Below are 16,257 nucleotides of genomic sequence, written 5' to 3' on the forward strand. Positions count from 1 at the left end.
GCTTCAAGAAAAATTTTTATGTAGTTCCAATTTTTCTCCTGTATGAAAATCCACTATTTTAGAACTATCATGCCATAATTCTCTAATTCTCTCCAAATTAAATATGTATAGTTCAGTTGAAGTTTCAATTCCTAGTCTCATCATTTTGGTTACTTTTTATGTGTGACCACTGTATAGGAAATGCTCAGTGACTGATTCTGATTAGTGTGTCAAATGCAATAAAAATATAACAAATGTGTGTTAATTACAAATATGTAAAGACTTTCTAAGAAAGTTTTCTTTGGGGCTGAGCTTTTCTCAGATTCTAGAAGAATGACTAAATAGATTTATTCAGCAATCAGATTATAAGAATTGACTCAGGACTGAATTTAAGTTGGGGCAAATTTACATTGAGGTAAAGAAGCTATTTATTTAAAAATTAGAAGGCCCTTGTCTATATAGCATCCCTTAAGGACTGTACATTTTACACGATAATTCTAAATGAAAATTTGTATAGTAGAACCTAATGATAAAAGGGCTTCCTATGAAGCTTTTTCAATATACTACTATGTATTAAGAGACAGGAGGAATCTTAAGATCCATCCACAATATTAAAACCCATAATTATAGGATTACATAAGGACAATGTTTGGGAACAACCCTGACTTTCAAGGGGGTGACAGAATTTTAAGGAATAACTAACCTCTGGGACCCATCTTAACATCTATGCCTTAGGCATGCTAAACATCTAAGATAACAATGAGTCCTAAAAGTCCCCAAATGTGATCCACATCAATATTCCCATTGGGAATCTTACTCTTGGGGAAGGGGAGAGTTGGTATACATGGACTACATATACATAGATCCTTTGACTCTGAATGACTTTTCCTCTTCTCCAATGATCCACAGCTAATTTATAGCTTGTATTATAAGCTAGCAAAACACTCATTTCCTATTTATAAAGCTCTCCCAATTCCCCTACATAAGGGGTTAATGATCTCCCCCCCCCCCCAAGGCAGAGATTAGTTCTACTCGATACAACAAGCCAGTACAAATCTACAGAAAGATTCAATCAATCCATCAAAAGAAAATCATTAAGTTAACCCTCCATTCACAGGCATCAGACTCCTTGTTAAATAGTTGTTTATTGGAAAAAGTGGGCTGAGGAGGGGTCACTAGATTCACCAGAGAGCAACAACACCACACAAGTTAGGAGTGATGGGAGAGGTCAGCACAAAGCTCTGGGATCTCAGCCTCTTCCTGGACTGTGAGGGATGGCCTGGAGTGTTAGGGCATACCCAGATGGAAGGCCTTGACTTAGTAGGCATGGTTAGAGACAAAGAGCGATTCACTGGCTGCAGCTCCTGACTTTCCACTTGGAGTATACTTGCCTTGAGCAGCTTGGCTGTTAGCCTAGTGAAGGAAGAGAAAAAAATAGAAAAAAGTATGAGAAAGGTTGGTAGTTCTAGATCCTACTCATAATGACACTGAAAACACAGCCTAGAAAAAACTCTGCCACCAGAAAAGACTGGATCAACTACTTGTTTTTTCCCCTTTTCTCTATTCCTGACCCCTGGTTGTCAACTTGTTTCTAGAATCCTATCTCATCCTGGCCTTTTCCCTTATCCCTTTCTCACCGTGGCCCGCTTAATATATTCTTCTTGGGCAGCCTTGACATTTTCCTTCTTTCCACCCCAGGTCTTGAGGGCAGATGCCTGCAGGGCTCGGCCATAAGAAAAGGTCAGGGCCCATGGCTTATGCAAGGGGCAGGTGTTGATGGCATTGAGGTTGATGGAGGCATCCTCCTCACTCTGACCCCCAGATAGGAAGGTGATACCTATCGAAGGGAGAAATGAGGAAAGAGAGATCAGACAGTATATAAAAAAAGTGTTGGTAACAAGTATTTCTAAAAAATAGATATGAAGAGAGAACAGTGATCCAAAGCGAGACAACACAGGGTAATAAATAAATAAAAGGACTTCTCTTACCAGTGACTGCAGGAGGCACAGTCCGGCGAAGGGCAGTTACAGTTGCCATTGCGATCTCCTCATGTGAATATTTCTGAGTACAGGCATGGCCAGCAGTGACCATGTTAGGCTTCAGCAAGGTCCCTTCCAGATAGACATGGTGGTCACTCAGAGCCTTGTAGACAGCAGCCAGAACCTAGAGAAATGTAAAGTTAACAAAAAATGAGAAGTAAATTAGGAAATCACTTGTACTATTAGCTCCCGATTTACTTATATCCTCTAGTGATTTCTCAGATCGTACCTTCTCGGTGACATACTGACAACACTTCAGATCATGGTCTCCATCAGGGAGGATCTCTGGCTCCACAATGGGGACAATACCATTCTATAATGCAAAAAACAAGGCTGTGAGGGCACCCTACCTAAGGCTATTTTCTACTCCACCTTTGTTATTAACAAGGGACAGAGATTTTATCTCCATAATGACAGATGTAAATCATGAATTCCCCACATTTCCAAACACTTAGGTCTTAGCAAGAGATGGCTATCTGCTGCCAACCTGTCCCTTAAGTATTATTATATTCATTTTACAGGGTGAGCAGCTCAAGAGGCAGAATAATTCATCCAGGATCACATGGTTAGTGTCATGAGTTAAAAGACTCCAAATATGCCATATTCTCTATTATCACACTGCTTGCTTCAGTTTCTTTTGCTGTATTCTCAGGTAAATTGACAATTTCGAGGGTATCTGCCTTCTCAGGATCCAAACTGGAAAATTTATTATCAACCTCTACAGGGGCAGTAGGAAAAGCTGAAGTTTTTTCTACAGCTTGTTGACATTCTCTAAAAAATGGAAAGGGCTGTTGAGCATATAACAGGAAGATAAGGAAATACCCACTTGCTGGCAAATGCTGGCATATCGGGCCAACACATTGGCATTCTCCATGATGGCAAGTGGGGAAGGTGTATTATGCCCAATCTTCAGGACACAACGCCACTTGGCAAAGTCAGCCCCATCCTTCTTATACTGGGCACAGCGCTCACTCAGCCCATCCAGACCTGGTAGGAGACAGTAGTCCAAGAAATAGTATCTCTTCCACCTATTTGCAGCTCTTAGGCAACAATCTAGAGCTTTGATGGGAAGACAGGACAAAGAATTCCTCATTCAAGATAGATGATAGCTGGCCTTTTTCATTCTGGCATTTCTTACCTTGAGTGGTAGTCTCGCCATTGGTCCCTGCCAGGGGCACTACACCTTTGTCCACCTGTTGGAGAAGAGTGAATGTAAAGTCACAGCACTCCTTTTACACTCTTCACTCACCCTCACCCTCACCTTCACCTTCACCTTCACCCTATTTGGACCCATTTGTCTTCCCCTACCTCTTCCATTTCTCTTCCTGTCAAAAAATTTTAGTTCCCTGGCACTTTCAAGAATTTTGATTCTAATTCATCCTCTAAATGTACTTACCTTGATGCCCACAATGCCACCCTTTTCCTTTATAACTTTGGGAAAGGGACGTCCATCATCAGCTTTCTGGTAGAGTGTCTCATGGAAAAGGATAACACCTCCAATACAGGAGTTCACTCGATCATCTGCTGTAAGAAGTAACTGCCTGTAAAGGCGCCGATTTTCTTCTGTGTTCTCAGTTCCAATAGACTGCAGTCGCTTTGCAATGCTACCTGAAAGAGGAGTTGAAGAGGGGTGTCAGGTAGAGAACCAGACTGTACCTCAAAATTTTGACCCTTTCTATCACCCCTTTGTACCTACCAGTGGACTCATCTGCTGCCAAGATTCCCTTGCCTGGAGCAACAATTCGGTGAGCTATTTCACACAGTTCTTTCTTTTGCTCTGGTGTCAATGCTGGGAATTGGCAAGACATGTTTTCCTTGGCTATGTTGGTAGTTTCCTGGGTGGAGATAGTAAAGTATAAGCCAGACTTTTCTGTAATAATGGCATAATCCTGTTTATTATGTAATTCAAGATCAGATCATTCTCACTACCCAACTTCTCTTTCCCCTGCTCTGTGTATCTCTACTTCCTTAATTTTTTTTTTTTTTTTTTGCTTCTCTACCTTTCTAAAACTTAGGGTGGAGATCCAAATCCAGGGTGTGGCTGCTCTAGCAGAAAACAAGGACTGAGAAGTCTGGGCTACAATGAAAGGAAATTAGTTTGGGACCCTCTGGCATATCCACCATCAGCTCTAGAGTCACCTTATTTAGATGCACACAAGGGCCTGTTAAATAATGTCTGCCTCAATCTTCTCATTTAATAAAGCAACAAACTCAAGAGGGGAAAGCAAGCTTAGAACCTCAGATGAAAGTGAAAGAAGTATTTTGGGGGCAGCAAAGAATAGACCCCCAACCAACTAACAATTTCCAAAACCCAGAGCTAGAATACAGGTTTCCTAATTCCCTAGGCTCCTGTTTCTTTTCTTTATACCACATATCCTTTCCTTGCCAACCCCTCAAGGGCATTTCAAGGTCAGGCTGCTCTGTCCAGTAAGCTTAGAGATACTTTCACAAAATGAACATAGTAGATGACTAGAGGTATTAGGTTGACCCCTGTGAAGGGCAAGAGCCCAGCCTCCATTTTAAAAGACAGCTCTGCCTTCCATCATTCCCAGTCAGCTGACTGCTACAGGAGCTAAAAGGGGCAGTGAAAAGGGAGGCAGCAGCAAGTCAGACATGTCCTGGGGGGCAGACGTGTCCAGACAGTTTCCCTCTAGATTGCTCCTTTCCATCATTCCATCCACAGTTGCAACCTAGGTAGCTCAAGGTCACTCCCGATTAAGAAAAGCTACAGGATGTGATGGAAGGCATTAGTGGAAGGCGATAGCAAACCCCGATGGTAATTTCCCCTGTAATCGGGTTTCCCTTCTTCTCCAACTCACTCCCTTCATTAAATTTTCCTAAGGTAGTTATTGCCCGGAAACACCAGGACCAGGCCGAGCCATGCCCACAATTGTACCCCCTTCGCATTCCTCCCTCGTGGCAAGTCGTCCTCTTCCCATCCTCAGCTGCGGCTGGGCTCTAGAACCCTCAAGCCCCCACTCCCCTCCCCCACTCTCTCCCCGGCGGAGGGCAGCTCTCGGGCGCGCCCTCCCCCGCGTGACTCAGCCTTCCGCCCCGGCTGTCGCATTGCGCACAAAGCATCAACATTCCAGTTCGGGAATTGTGAAGCGGGATGAGGGGACCAGCGACCTGCCTGTTCCCAGCACCACCTTGTCCCAAAGGGCAGCGCGGGTCGGGGCACAGGTACGGGTTCGGCCGCAGGGGTTCTATCGGGCGCTCCTCGTAGCCTAAGATCCGAACTCCCTCAGCCCCATCAGCCTCGCTCACCTGGCCTTCGGAAGCGGGCTGCGGGCCTCGGTGGTGGGCTTACCGGCAGGAAGAAGACTGCTTACGGTCGGGAGCCGAACTTCTGCGCTTTCCGAATCCGAACGTCGCCTATTGAACTCAGGAGGGGCGGAGCAAAGGCGGAGTCTGACCATTTAAAGAGACCGCGCCTCCTACCCGGGGGTTGGGGGACGGAAGGGGCGGGGAAAACTGTTTTCGCCCAATCAACGAGCGAGAATGCTAAAGCCAGGGATAGCGAATGACCATACGCAGCAACGCTCCCAGAGCTCCAAAAAAGGGACGGGGGAGAGATGTTCTGCTTCTGTTCCCGCCCTACCTTCGGACGTGACTGGGACCACGTCCTTTGGGTCGCGCACCACCCCCCCCAAACCCCAGGCAGCTGCTGCTCCCCCAACCCCCCCCTCGCCGCCCCCATCCCAGCTTAGGACAGCGTGACGCACACATTTTCGTCCTGAGGGAAGAGTAGGAAGATGGGGGAGGGGTGTACAAAAGGAGGATAGATGAATGTTGGCAGGTGATGGGGTGGGGGGTGGGGGGGAGCGCCAGAAGATGAAGCAAAGTGGCTGAGGAGGAAAGGAGGAAGCTAGACATTGGGGTGATTTACCCAAGCACTATTTCCTTGGTATTTTCCCCTCCCAGATTACCCAAACTTCCTGGAGAGGTACTCAGATCTGCCTCCACTTTTATGTCCCATTCCATTTTGTCCCCTCCACCCTCTCTTTGCTGCTTGCAGTAACCCTTCCACGAAATCTGATCTCCTCCCAAGCCCCGATCTTCCTTAAAGGTCAGCTCAAGCCCCGTCAGTTCCCCTCCCTCCTCCGCTCCCCTTCGAAGATGCAGCTGCGCAACTTTAGTGCAATCCTCTAGACAGCCAGCCCGGTGGCCGCGCCCTATCTTGCAGGAGCCAGCAGCGACAGGTCTCAGCTGGCTAGAATGCTAAACCTGGCCGGTTCGAGCCGGAGGTTCGATGGTTCCATCCCCTCAAGCGCTAGATAAAACCCAAGGGAGGGAAGCGGGAGGTCATTTTGTCCTTTGGATAATACCCAAATTTCATTCCTACATGCACCATCTGCCCAATTAGTTCCCAAATCACATTCCTCCTACTTTGCTTAGAATTTAGATTTCCCTGGACTTTGGCATCATTTCATTACTTTCCCTCTTTCCAACTTTCCCCCACCTACCCTTCCTCACCCTTATTAAAACCACTTTTCACCAATTCTTATTTTCACTCCCTCATTATTCCCTCCCGCCCAAGAATCCAGCCCACCCCATTTTCTCTGCTCAGCTACCCTCTCAATACCCACCTAAATGGAGCCTGGAGGTAGTTTAGACTCAAGCCTGGGCAGTGAGTGCTCAGGCAGGGGTTGGTTGGAGTTATAAAGTACTCCCCACCCTCCTCTTGGAATTTTCCCGACCTTCTCTTATGACCCCTGCCCTTTCCCCATCCCAGCTTCTCTGGCAGGGAACTATATTTAGGGGAAACCTGAAGCCCCTGACATTCGGGCCAGGATAGGGCTTAGAGCAGGGGAGGGGAAGAAATTAGAGGAGGGGGAGTGACCAAGAGGTCTTCTGCTAGGTAGAGAGTGATCTAATAGACCGAAGGCAAAAGCAGGCAGAGAAAGGCAGACATATGTAACCACTTCCCACTCACCAGCAGTTGAGTTGCCATCCTTTTCTATCGTGATCAGTGATGCTGCCCTGCCTGCCAAAGGAGATACAGGGTTGAAATCTTTACGGTAGTAAACCACAAAGTAGTTAGTATTAAGTCTCCTTTCTCCCAACCTTAGGCCTTCCTTGATTCTCTTCCTGGACCTCAATAGTGTCAGTCCTTATTCAGAGTACTTATTTCAGAGTTGGGAAGAGAAAGGTATACACATATTTCCTAAGAGAATGGGGAGTTGGCAGATGTAGCAGTACTAGTCCCACATAGGTCACCCTGAGGCAGCTGAATGGCTCAGTGGATAGTATGTTGGGCCTGGAAGCTGTAAGTCCTGAATTCAAATCCAGCCTCAGATGCTTACTAACTAGGTGACCTTGGTCAATTAAGTTTTTCCCCCCTTTTCTTTTTTTGTCTTAATCCACTGGAAAAGGAAATAGAAAACCATTCCAGTATCTTTGCCCATGAATGGCATGGTTCACAGAGTTATGAACAGTGGGACGTGACTGAACAACAAAGGTCACCCTGAAATCTTAACTCTGGGCAGAATTTCCTGAACTCAGCCTCGTCTGAGGAGGAATGAATACTACCAGTCCTAACTTGAGCCATGTCCCTTCACTCCTCTCTACTGGTAGGGGTAAGGCTGAGCAGGAACCAAGAATTTACTCAAGAAAACTAGCCTCTCATGAATTTTCTCCAAGGTGCTTGAGGTCCCCAGCTCTTAAGAAGGTTTACTTCTTTTAGGGTAACTGCTCTCTGCATCTTGCTAGGAGAGCCTGGATCTTCTCTGCTTAGGTCCAATGAAGACCAAAGGATGGCCCGCCCTTGGGAACAGGTGGGCAAGACAGTTGGGGCTCCAATGAGGTGGTGATCCTACTGCCAGGGAATGTTTCTCAGCACTTGGGGTAGACAGGTCCTCTGGAAGGCCACGTTCCATAACCGTGAACAAACGATCCTCATCTGAGCTTGATTTCAAAGCAAAGGCAATTGAGGCTTTGACAATCGGGCAGCTGGCAGGCACAGGCACAGTCACACAGTGGGAAGCATCTGGGGCACTGGGGAGTCCAACCCTGAGGGAAAAGGATGAAAAGGAATGATAGGAAAAGTTAAAAGAGGAAAGCAATAAGGGTTGTGAAGTTCAGAGAGGTTACAGGAGTGTTGTAGGAAACAAAATATGATAGCTCCCATTTAGAGAAACACTTTTCAAAGTGCTTTATTCACAACAACCCAGTGAGACATTATAAGCATCTTTATCTGCATTATATGGATAAACAAGGTTCAGAAAGAATAAATGCCTTGCCCTTGATCCTAAAAAAAGCAGTCTACAAATCAGGTCTTCTACCTCCTCCTATTCACTTCTCAATTGATTCCAGTTTGGGCTTCTAACTTAATTCAAATAAAATGTATTTTTCCAAATTGCCAAATCCCACAGGTGTCTCAATCTTCTTGAATTCACCTCTGCTGACATTGCTACCCAGTTTCTCCTGGATACTGTCTCTTCAATAGTTTTAGTGGCACTGTTCTCTACAGGTTGTCTTTGTTTGACAACTCCTTTAAAATCTCTTTTGCTGAAACATTGCCTGTGTCCTACCCCTAAATTATGGACACTTTTCTCTCTATACTCCTTCAGTGATCTCATAAACCCTCACCAATTTGATAATCATATCCATATAGAAGACTTCCAGACTTTGTTTTATTTCTAAGCTTCAGTTCAGCATCATTATCTACTTTGATATCTCCTGTTCTTTGTGATTTATGCCTCTCAAATTTCAACATCTTAAAAACATTATTTCCCCTTCCTTAAGCTTCATCATTTCTGTTCAGGATACAACCACCCTTCCAACACTTCAGGTTTGTAAGCTGGGACTCATCCCTGCTTCTTTTTCAACCCCTTTAGTTAGCTGCCAATTCTTGTTAATGTTCCCTCTCCTCCCAGTTGTTCCCTTCTGTCTCTCATATGGTCAACAATCCTACTTTAGGCTTCATCACTTCTCACTGTAACTACAACAGTAACCTTCTACTTGAATTCCTGGTCTATCTCCTCTCTAAGCTATCCTTAAAATTATTTTTCTAAAGCATATGTCAGAACATATCACTGCTCTACTCAAGACCTCCAGTGCCTCCCTATACCCCTTAAGATAAAATAGAAACTCCTCAGGTAGCAATTAAATTCCTTCACAACCAGGTCCCAGTCTGCCATTACTCTCCTTTATGTACTTCATTCTCTTCACTAGTCAGCTTCTTGTTCCCCAAGCTATGTGTCCCATTTCCCACTTTTAAGCTTGTGCACAAACTGCCTTCATACCGGAAACACATCCTTTTCAGTTTCCTTTTAGCTTCTTCAAGGGTCATTTCATGTACCATCTCCTATGAGAAATTGTTTCTGGTTCTCCTCTTTTCTCTCTCTCAAATCATTATGTATTACTTATCTGTTTACTCACTGTTTCCTCCCAGTAGAGTATAAATTTCACAGAATCATGGACTTTGCTTTTTGTCTTTATATTCTTGGCCTCTGGAATGATGCCTTATACAGCATCCATCACATAGGCACTTAATATTTGTTGGATTGGATATAAATATAATGAATGTTAAGAGCTAGATTGGAACTCATTTTGATTCTAAATCTATTGCCCTTTACTTTTTGCTATGTTGCTTTTAAAGGATAGTGGGGATATGAAAGTTGATATATCATTCAAGATCACTATATAACAATGTGTTCATTTCATGTCTAGTCTTAAAATAGATTCTCATGTAGAAGTAAATGCAATTGGATAGTGATTTTTGACTCTATTTAAAGACAGCTAATTTCCCCTCTCAGAATCACAAAAAGAAGGTTGGAAAAATGGCCAAAAAACAACTACCAGCTAAGAGAAAGAGATAATGGTTAGAGAGACTGTCTTCCAAGGAGTAGGAACAATTTGTCACTGAAACAGCAGTATGTGGGAAATATTCGACTTCTTCCTTTTCCCCCTCTAGAGCAATGTATTGGATTTAGGCCAGCCAAACTGAAGCACTTCCCCCCTTCCCTCTCCCCACCCTGAATTCTCCTGGAGGGGTATGGGATTAAAAGGTCAAATGTTTAAAGCCAGAAAGAGGACTAGATATCAGTCACAGTTAAAAAGCCTGATCAAGACCTGCCCAGTCCAGAAATAGGAAAATGGCATTTACAAGATCAGAAGTTTCAGGATTAGGTGTCATATTCTTTAAGAGATCATGTTATCTCCAGTGTTGGTGTGTGTATGTCTGTACACCCAGTACAGAGGAGGAGGACAGGACACTACACGTGTATACACACACATACACACACACACACACATTCTTTATGCTAGTAGCACAATGATCAGAAATAACCCAGAAAGATAAAACCACAATGAAGTGGAATGAAATCAGTGGAAAATTTAAGTGCTGAGTTTTAATCAACTTGATTATGGGGAAATAAATTTAGAAATTTAATTTGGTTTGAAATTCTTGTGAGATAATCATCATGTATATTACCTTTGTCTTTTTCCTTGCTTTCATATTATATAAAATTTAGAACTAGAACAAGCCATGAGTAAAAGACAGGTGCTACACTATATAAATTAACTTTGTAAGTTGCCTAAAATAGTTTTGGCAAAAGGTAATGAATATACATTTTAAATAAATACTGTACAAGTTTTCTAGAATGAAAAAAAAAACTACCTACCCATGAAACAACTTTAAACAAGCAAAATAAATGTGAATTTTTTTTATTCCTCTTGGAGACCTCTTTCCTTAGGGATACTTTGACATACTTTGGTATTTCAACAAATCTATGGCCTTGTCAATGTGTGTGTCCTCAAATGATATATACTGCCAGCCAAATTCTGTTTATGAATATTCCTGTTTATCCTCCATCAGACTGAAGCCTTTCTCCATGTCTCTTGACATAAATACCAATAAAGCAAGTAGACTCTTCTTTATAAGATTGGCTCACTTTCTTTTCAGGTCATAGGTCTTTCTGATGAAATTCTTTATGCCTCTTTTCTTAATTAGCAGTATGTTACAGCCTACTCATGCCCACTAGGTACCTCTAGTTGCCCTTTGATGACACCATTTTAATTCTTTGGAGATTGCATCATCACAGGAAGTACACTAGGGTTTTAAAAACTGGACCTTTGTTTCTGGGAGAAAAGCAGATGTCATTAAAAGAAACATCCAATTCCCCAAGGCTGCCCTCGTTCATCTGCTCAATTCCAAGCCCATATCACTATCATCTGAAGTCTAAGAATGATAGGTACTAATGGAACAGTTATTCATTGTTGTTCTCTTGGTTGTCCATGCAATTGAATATTATAGTCTGGACAACATAGGTTACTCTTTTTTTTTTTTTTTTTCTGTGAAGATACTTCAGCTGACCTAGGTAATTAATATTTCTCATTTAGCAGACTTTGTAATGTTCAAAGTCTGCAAATATGAACGACTGGATTATGTTGTTCTCTATTACTTTATATTAATGATCCGTAGATCCAATAAAATTATCTCTGTTACAACTTTCACAGAATCTTACGAGATTTTGAATAGGCATGGAAAATATGAGTGTAAGAAATCCCTTAAGATAGTAGTTTGCTCTTTTAAATAAAATTTTTCTTGGTAAATAAAACAAGTTGAATCTTGTGTTTTCTGACTTTTTAGTAAACTGTATGACTATAAAGAGATTTGCTGCAGAATAATTTGTGACTTACCTGTCCCTTCCCTTAGGTGTATTAATGAAAGATATTTAAAAGTGTATCTTTGTAACAGAGAGGGGGCTTAGCAAGGTTAGGTGTATTGGGCTGGATGTCAAGATGAGAAGGACTTGATAATTGGAAGGAGGAATAAGATAATCAAGGATATCTGAGTCAAAGGGAAATAACTCACTGCTTCCATAGGCTGGGGACAGCAGGCATCCAAGCATCTGGTTGGATTGGGTAGAGGGAAGTCACAGGCTTCAGCGCAGCCCTGGCAACACTCAAAGGGACCATGGGTGTCTGTCTTCCTGCAGGGCCCTCTGCAGTCTGTACAACAGTCCTGCTCCTGAGAGTAGGAGAGATTTTATTTTCTGAGCTTTCCTCATAACTCTTTTCCTTTTGTCCATATGGAGTAACTCACAATCTAATGGAAATATGGGACCTTGGGAGAGCTTCCTGGCTTCTTAAAAGGGACAGGAGTTGATAATCAAGAAGCCAGAATTATGAGGGAAAATTTCAAGGCAATTCTTGGGTCCTGGAAGAATGTGCATCACAGTATAAAGAAAATGTGGCATTTGGGGAGAAGCCAGAGCCGGGGAAGTGGACCTGAGGCTTTCTTTTCTTTTTCCCTATACTGGTATATCCATTCACACCTCCCTCCCCTCTCTGGGTGCCTCCTCACCACCAAGTAACGTCTGGCCAGCAGCACCAGGCCAAGCAGCAGCAAGTAGGCGACCACACTGATGAAGACAATGGCAGGAATGGGCAAGGAGACATTCACCAGAGGACCCCGGCCTGAGTTCCATGAGCTAGAGGAAGCCTCTGTGAACTATAGTTACAAGGAGGAAGGGGTAACTAAAGGATAGGGAGAGAGAGTGGAAGCTTCAGGGTCACAAAAGAGGAGGAATGTGGTTGGGATTGAGAGGGGACTAAGGGCAGCAAGATTTGTAGAACAAAGGATTAGGATTGGGGAGAATAAGAAGGGTAGGGTCAAGGAGCAAGAGTGGGGTCAGTGACTCACATCCATGGGGAAATTGTTCTGTGTTGCTCCAGAAGCTGCAAGTGAAGGAAAAGTAGGTGGGAAGAGTCTTAGAACAATAAGATGAGCCTTAAAATGTATGTAAAACAACAGTGTAAAGGATCTTGATGTCCAATCCCATCATTTTGCCTTTTTTACAAGAAGAAGTGAACAGTCATTTTGGAATTCAAACCTAGATCTTCCCACTCTAAAACATGTTACTAGATTGAATTCCTAACACCCTCAAGGGACAGTAGGATTTATATCTGAAGGGAGAAAATTAAGAGAACAGTAAGTCCAATCCCCTTCTTTCTATAGATGAAGAAATAGACTAACAAGAAAGGGGAAGGAGAGAGAGAAAAAGAAGGCAGACAGACGGAGAGGAGTGGAGAGACGGAGAGACAGAGAAGGAAATGAAGGAGGAGGAGAAGGTTGAGAGGAAGGGAAAGATGAGTGTGTGTGTGTGTGTGTGTGTGTGTGTGTGTGTGTGTTTTGATTTACGGAAGATCTCAAAGCAAGAAACGTGGCAAAAGTGAGAAATCCAGGTAGAAAACTTTCGAAGATTGACCGCTGGAAGTCTAACTCCTTACAGAGCCCACTGCACCGTTACCTGGCCCCAGGAACCGATCGCTACCGAGTAGAATAAAGGCCCAGACCGGGCCGCCCCGCCCTCTGTGCCTCTTGGGACTTTCCCTCCCCCTGGACCTGGACTAGAAAACTGAGACCCGGTTCTCTCCCGTCTCCAGGACAGCCCCCACGCGCCCATGGCTCCGCCCTGGTTGGGGACCGTTAGGGGCGGCTCGGCCCTCCTCCCAGGTCGGACGGCCCCAGCTACTACCTCTCGGACGCCTGCCCCCAACATAACTACCCGCCCAGCCTAAGGTTCCATTTCCCAACGGCAACGGCCGCTAGAATCCCCCCTCCCAGCACCCCCAGCCCAGGCCCACCCCGCGCACCCCCTTTTTTCCTCCCTCATTACCTATGCAAAAAAGGTGAGTGAATATTTATTAGGCCGTTAGGAGCCCTAGTCACAGCTTCACAAAAGCAGGAGTCCTAAGCGCGCGCGAACCCCAAGACAAAGTCACCTCCTCCCGCCGCTTTCCAAAGTTGCCATAGCGACAGACGCTCCGGGTGGTACGGCGGCCGACAAAGCCCAGAATTTCTGTTTTGTCTTCTTTCTTGCTCTGTTTTTCCCCCCTTGTGATCCACTTTTCCTGTCTCCTATTATTTTTTCCATCTCTCCTTTCCGTCTTTTCTCCTCCTCAGTCCGTGGCAAGTACATTTGAGACCAGAAGGAGGTCTGGGCGTCTTGTATTCTGATCACGCAGCCTTTCTTAAAGCTTGCACTTTTGTGTGGGGTCGGAGAACATAGCAGGATGTAACCATTAGACAAGTATTTAAAGGTTATCTAAATTTATTTGCCTATAGATGGAAAAAAAAACAGTCTTTCTCAGGGTTGTTGGGGGTGGGGACTGGGATAGTGGAATGGAAAGAACCCTGGAGACTTCTGTTGAGTTCCCGGCTCGATTATTTATTACTTCTTTGCTATTCATTCTTTGCAAGTCACTTCCCTTTTCTGGGCCTCTAGATTAAAGTGCTCTCTCCTGTCCGTTCAGCTATAAATCCTATGGTCTGTGATCTTCAGAAGTTTCATTTTTATACAAAGAGCCTTCCTCTTCTTCCTAAAGAGAGTGCTGCCATCTACTTTCCATGTTCCTTCTAACCTCAAATATACACTGTTTTCAGCTTTATATTAGCAATCACATTAAGGATTCTTTACTTGACTCCTTCAGATGGATATAGTCCTGAAGAGGCAGAGTGAAGGAAGCTTTTTCTCAGAGCACTGAAATTTAGAGGATTCTGGTAGCACTTAAAGTCTTTCTATCAAAAATAACTGAGCATGTTAGTAGTAATAATAACGATAAGTAACATTTATATAGCAAATTAAGATGTGCAAAGTATTTAACCTATGTTGTCTCCTTTGGTCTTCAAAGAGTTCCTTGTGGGAGAACTTTTTATATCCTCATTTTATAGTTGAGAAAACCCAGGCTCAAGGAGCTTTAGTGAATGCTTTGATAGCAAGACTTGAATCTGAGTCTTTCAGATTTCAATCCTGTGTTGCACCAACTACCTAAATTACACCTATTTAGTAAGACAATAACTCAAAATCAAAAGCTACAATTTGATTTTTTCTCTAAATGAACTCCCTAATCTGTTTCAGCCTACTTCTCCAGCTGACCTTAGCAGCCTCAGCTTCAGCCTCAAAATCTATCTAACTTTGTCTTTAAAAGTTGACATGACAGCTTGGTTTTTGAGTTGTTTTGTCTACAGTGCCAAAATTGCTAGTCCTAGTTCTACTTCTGGTCTCAATGTCTCTGACAATAAGTAATTTTCCTCTCTACTATAGGTGCCGTTTTTCGTTTCTCCCACTCAATTGTTCAGATGCTTTTAACCTCTCCAGCTTCTCAGCCCTAAAAAACAAGACATCTGAAAATTTCCAATGCTACAAAGTCTCCTACTTTGATGACAGAATTTCTTATTCAAAAACAATACCAATTAGGACCTTTCTCCCTTCCCAAACACCTTGGAAGGGATATAAATCTCCAGGGCATTGATAGTTACCTCATCACTCCATTTGCCTTAGGGTAGTAGCAGTTCCCTCCCTTTTTGCTGTTCCTGCCAATGGAGACGTCAGTTTTGGCAATAGCACTGGGATGTGTCAGACAGCTTCCCGACAGACAGACTCTCTCTCCTGATCATGTTCTGTTCTTGCCACCAAGCTTATCTATTATGCAGGAGGGGACAGCCTGTGGTGCCCAGTACTTACCCAGGGCCACTTTCCAGGTCATTGTATTGCAAGGGGAGAAAGAGAACAGGCAGGGAAAGAATAACAATAACATTCTGATGCTCCCTTATCCCAGATTCTCAAAGTCCATAAAAGGTTCCCATTTCTTTCTATGCAATAACATTGGGGTGGGGTGGGAGAAACTTATCTGAGCATAATAATTTGGGTGTTTGAGTCTCACCACCTCAGAGTATTATTTTTTCATTGTCCTTACAAGGTAGGTCAGTAGGAGGGAGTGGAGACAGGAAGAACTTTTGTTTTAATGACACATAGAGGTAAGTACAGATTTATCTCAAGTCAAGTCTGAGCATAGAGGTGAGATTCAAATCTAGGAAGTCTGTGCCTAATTTTGCTCCCTTACTTCCTTGACTCCCACTCCTCTCTCAAGGATTTTCCCTATCAGTTATCAGCACCTAGGTCTTTATTTAGGTAGAGTAGAGGCTTAACAACACCTCCTCTATTATTAAAAGTGAGGTCAAATTGTCAGGTACTTAGCCTGGGAAGTAAACAGAGTTTGCCTTATAAGGAAGGGAGTACTTCTATGTCTCTGCAGAATTATTAGGAGAGGATTTAACTGATATCCCTTGGGCTTTGCTACTTGAGTACAATAGGAGTTAGAGGATCTTGGTTAACTTCTCTGGGTCTTTGGTTTCTTCATTTCACTTAATTCAACAAATATTTGTTAAGCATCTACTATGTACTAGGTAGATACTTTGCTAAGCACTGGGGATAGAAAAGTCTGCCCT

The 16,257-nt window shown here is 43.5% G+C and overlaps 2 protein-coding genes across 4 annotated transcripts; both read right to left on the reverse strand.

Annotated features, from left to right (window-relative positions):
* Positions 1 to 1,105: 1,105 nt before the first annotated feature.
* On the reverse strand, positions 1,106 to 6,722 carry ALDOA (aldolase, fructose-bisphosphate A). 2 transcript variants are annotated; one of them, XM_051988977.1, is made up of 9 exons: positions 6,608 to 6,722; positions 3,711 to 3,853; positions 3,415 to 3,622; positions 3,157 to 3,211; positions 2,845 to 3,005; positions 2,248 to 2,331; positions 1,968 to 2,142; positions 1,617 to 1,816; positions 1,106 to 1,392 (listed from the first exon to the last, which is right to left on the reverse strand). In XM_051988977.1, the coding sequence occupies exons 2-9, from the start codon at positions 3,824 to 3,826 to the stop codon at positions 1,297 to 1,299; spliced, it is 1,095 nt and encodes a 364-aa protein (XP_051844937.1). In that variant the 5' UTR covers positions 3,827 to 3,853; positions 6,608 to 6,722; the 3' UTR covers positions 1,106 to 1,296. The 2 variants fall into 2 exon arrangements, with proteins under 2 accessions (XP_051844937.1, XP_051844944.1); XM_051988984.1 differs by lacking the exon at positions 6,608 to 6,722 and adding an exon at positions 5,286 to 5,386.
* A 922-nt stretch (positions 6,723 to 7,644) lies between these two features.
* On the reverse strand, positions 7,645 to 14,425 carry LOC127556114 (uncharacterized). Of its 2 annotated transcripts, XM_051989006.1 has the most exons (5): positions 13,646 to 14,425; positions 12,670 to 12,704; positions 12,331 to 12,477; positions 11,839 to 11,994; positions 7,645 to 8,030 (listed from the first exon to the last, which is right to left on the reverse strand). In XM_051989006.1, the coding sequence occupies exons 2-5, from the start codon at positions 12,673 to 12,675 to the stop codon at positions 7,917 to 7,919; spliced, it is 423 nt and encodes a 140-aa protein (XP_051844966.1). In that variant the 5' UTR covers positions 12,676 to 12,704; positions 13,646 to 14,425; the 3' UTR covers positions 7,645 to 7,916. The 2 variants fall into 2 exon arrangements, with proteins under 2 accessions (XP_051844966.1, XP_051844973.1); XM_051989013.1 differs by lacking the exon at positions 13,646 to 14,425 and having other exon boundaries at positions 12,670 to 13,130.
* Positions 14,426 to 16,257: the final 1,832 nt, after the last annotated feature.

This window comes from Antechinus flavipes, chromosome 1 (genome assembly GCF_016432865.1).
Source record: "Antechinus flavipes isolate AdamAnt ecotype Samford, QLD, Australia chromosome 1, AdamAnt_v2, whole genome shotgun sequence".
In the NCBI taxonomy this organism is placed as follows: Eukaryota; Metazoa; Chordata; class Mammalia; order Dasyuromorphia; family Dasyuridae; genus Antechinus; species Antechinus flavipes.

Excerpts from the sequence above, each read along its gene's own strand:
- LOC127556114 (XM_051989006.1), bottom strand. Across the intron at positions 11,995-12,330 it reads TGGCCAGACGTTACTTGGTG|GAGCAGGACTGTTGTACAGA; the intron begins GTGAGGAGGCAC and ends TCCTACTCTCAG. Across the intron at positions 8,031-11,838 it reads GTCCCCAGCCTATGGAAGCA|GGTTGGACTCCCCAGTGCCC; the intron begins GTGAGTTATTTC and ends CTTTTCCCTCAG.
- ALDOA (XM_051988977.1), bottom strand. The coding sequence starts at position 3,826 with ATGTCTTGCCAATTCCCAGCATTGACACCAGAGCAAAAGAAAGAACTG. Across the intron at positions 3,623-3,710 it reads GCAGATGAGTCCACTGGTAG|CATTGCAAAGCGACTGCAGT; the intron begins GTACAAAGGGGT and ends TCTTTCAGGTAG. Across the intron at positions 1,817-1,967 it reads TGTGCCTCCTGCAGTCACTG|GTATCACCTTCCTATCTGGG; the intron begins GTAAGAGAAGTC and ends TCCCTTCGATAG.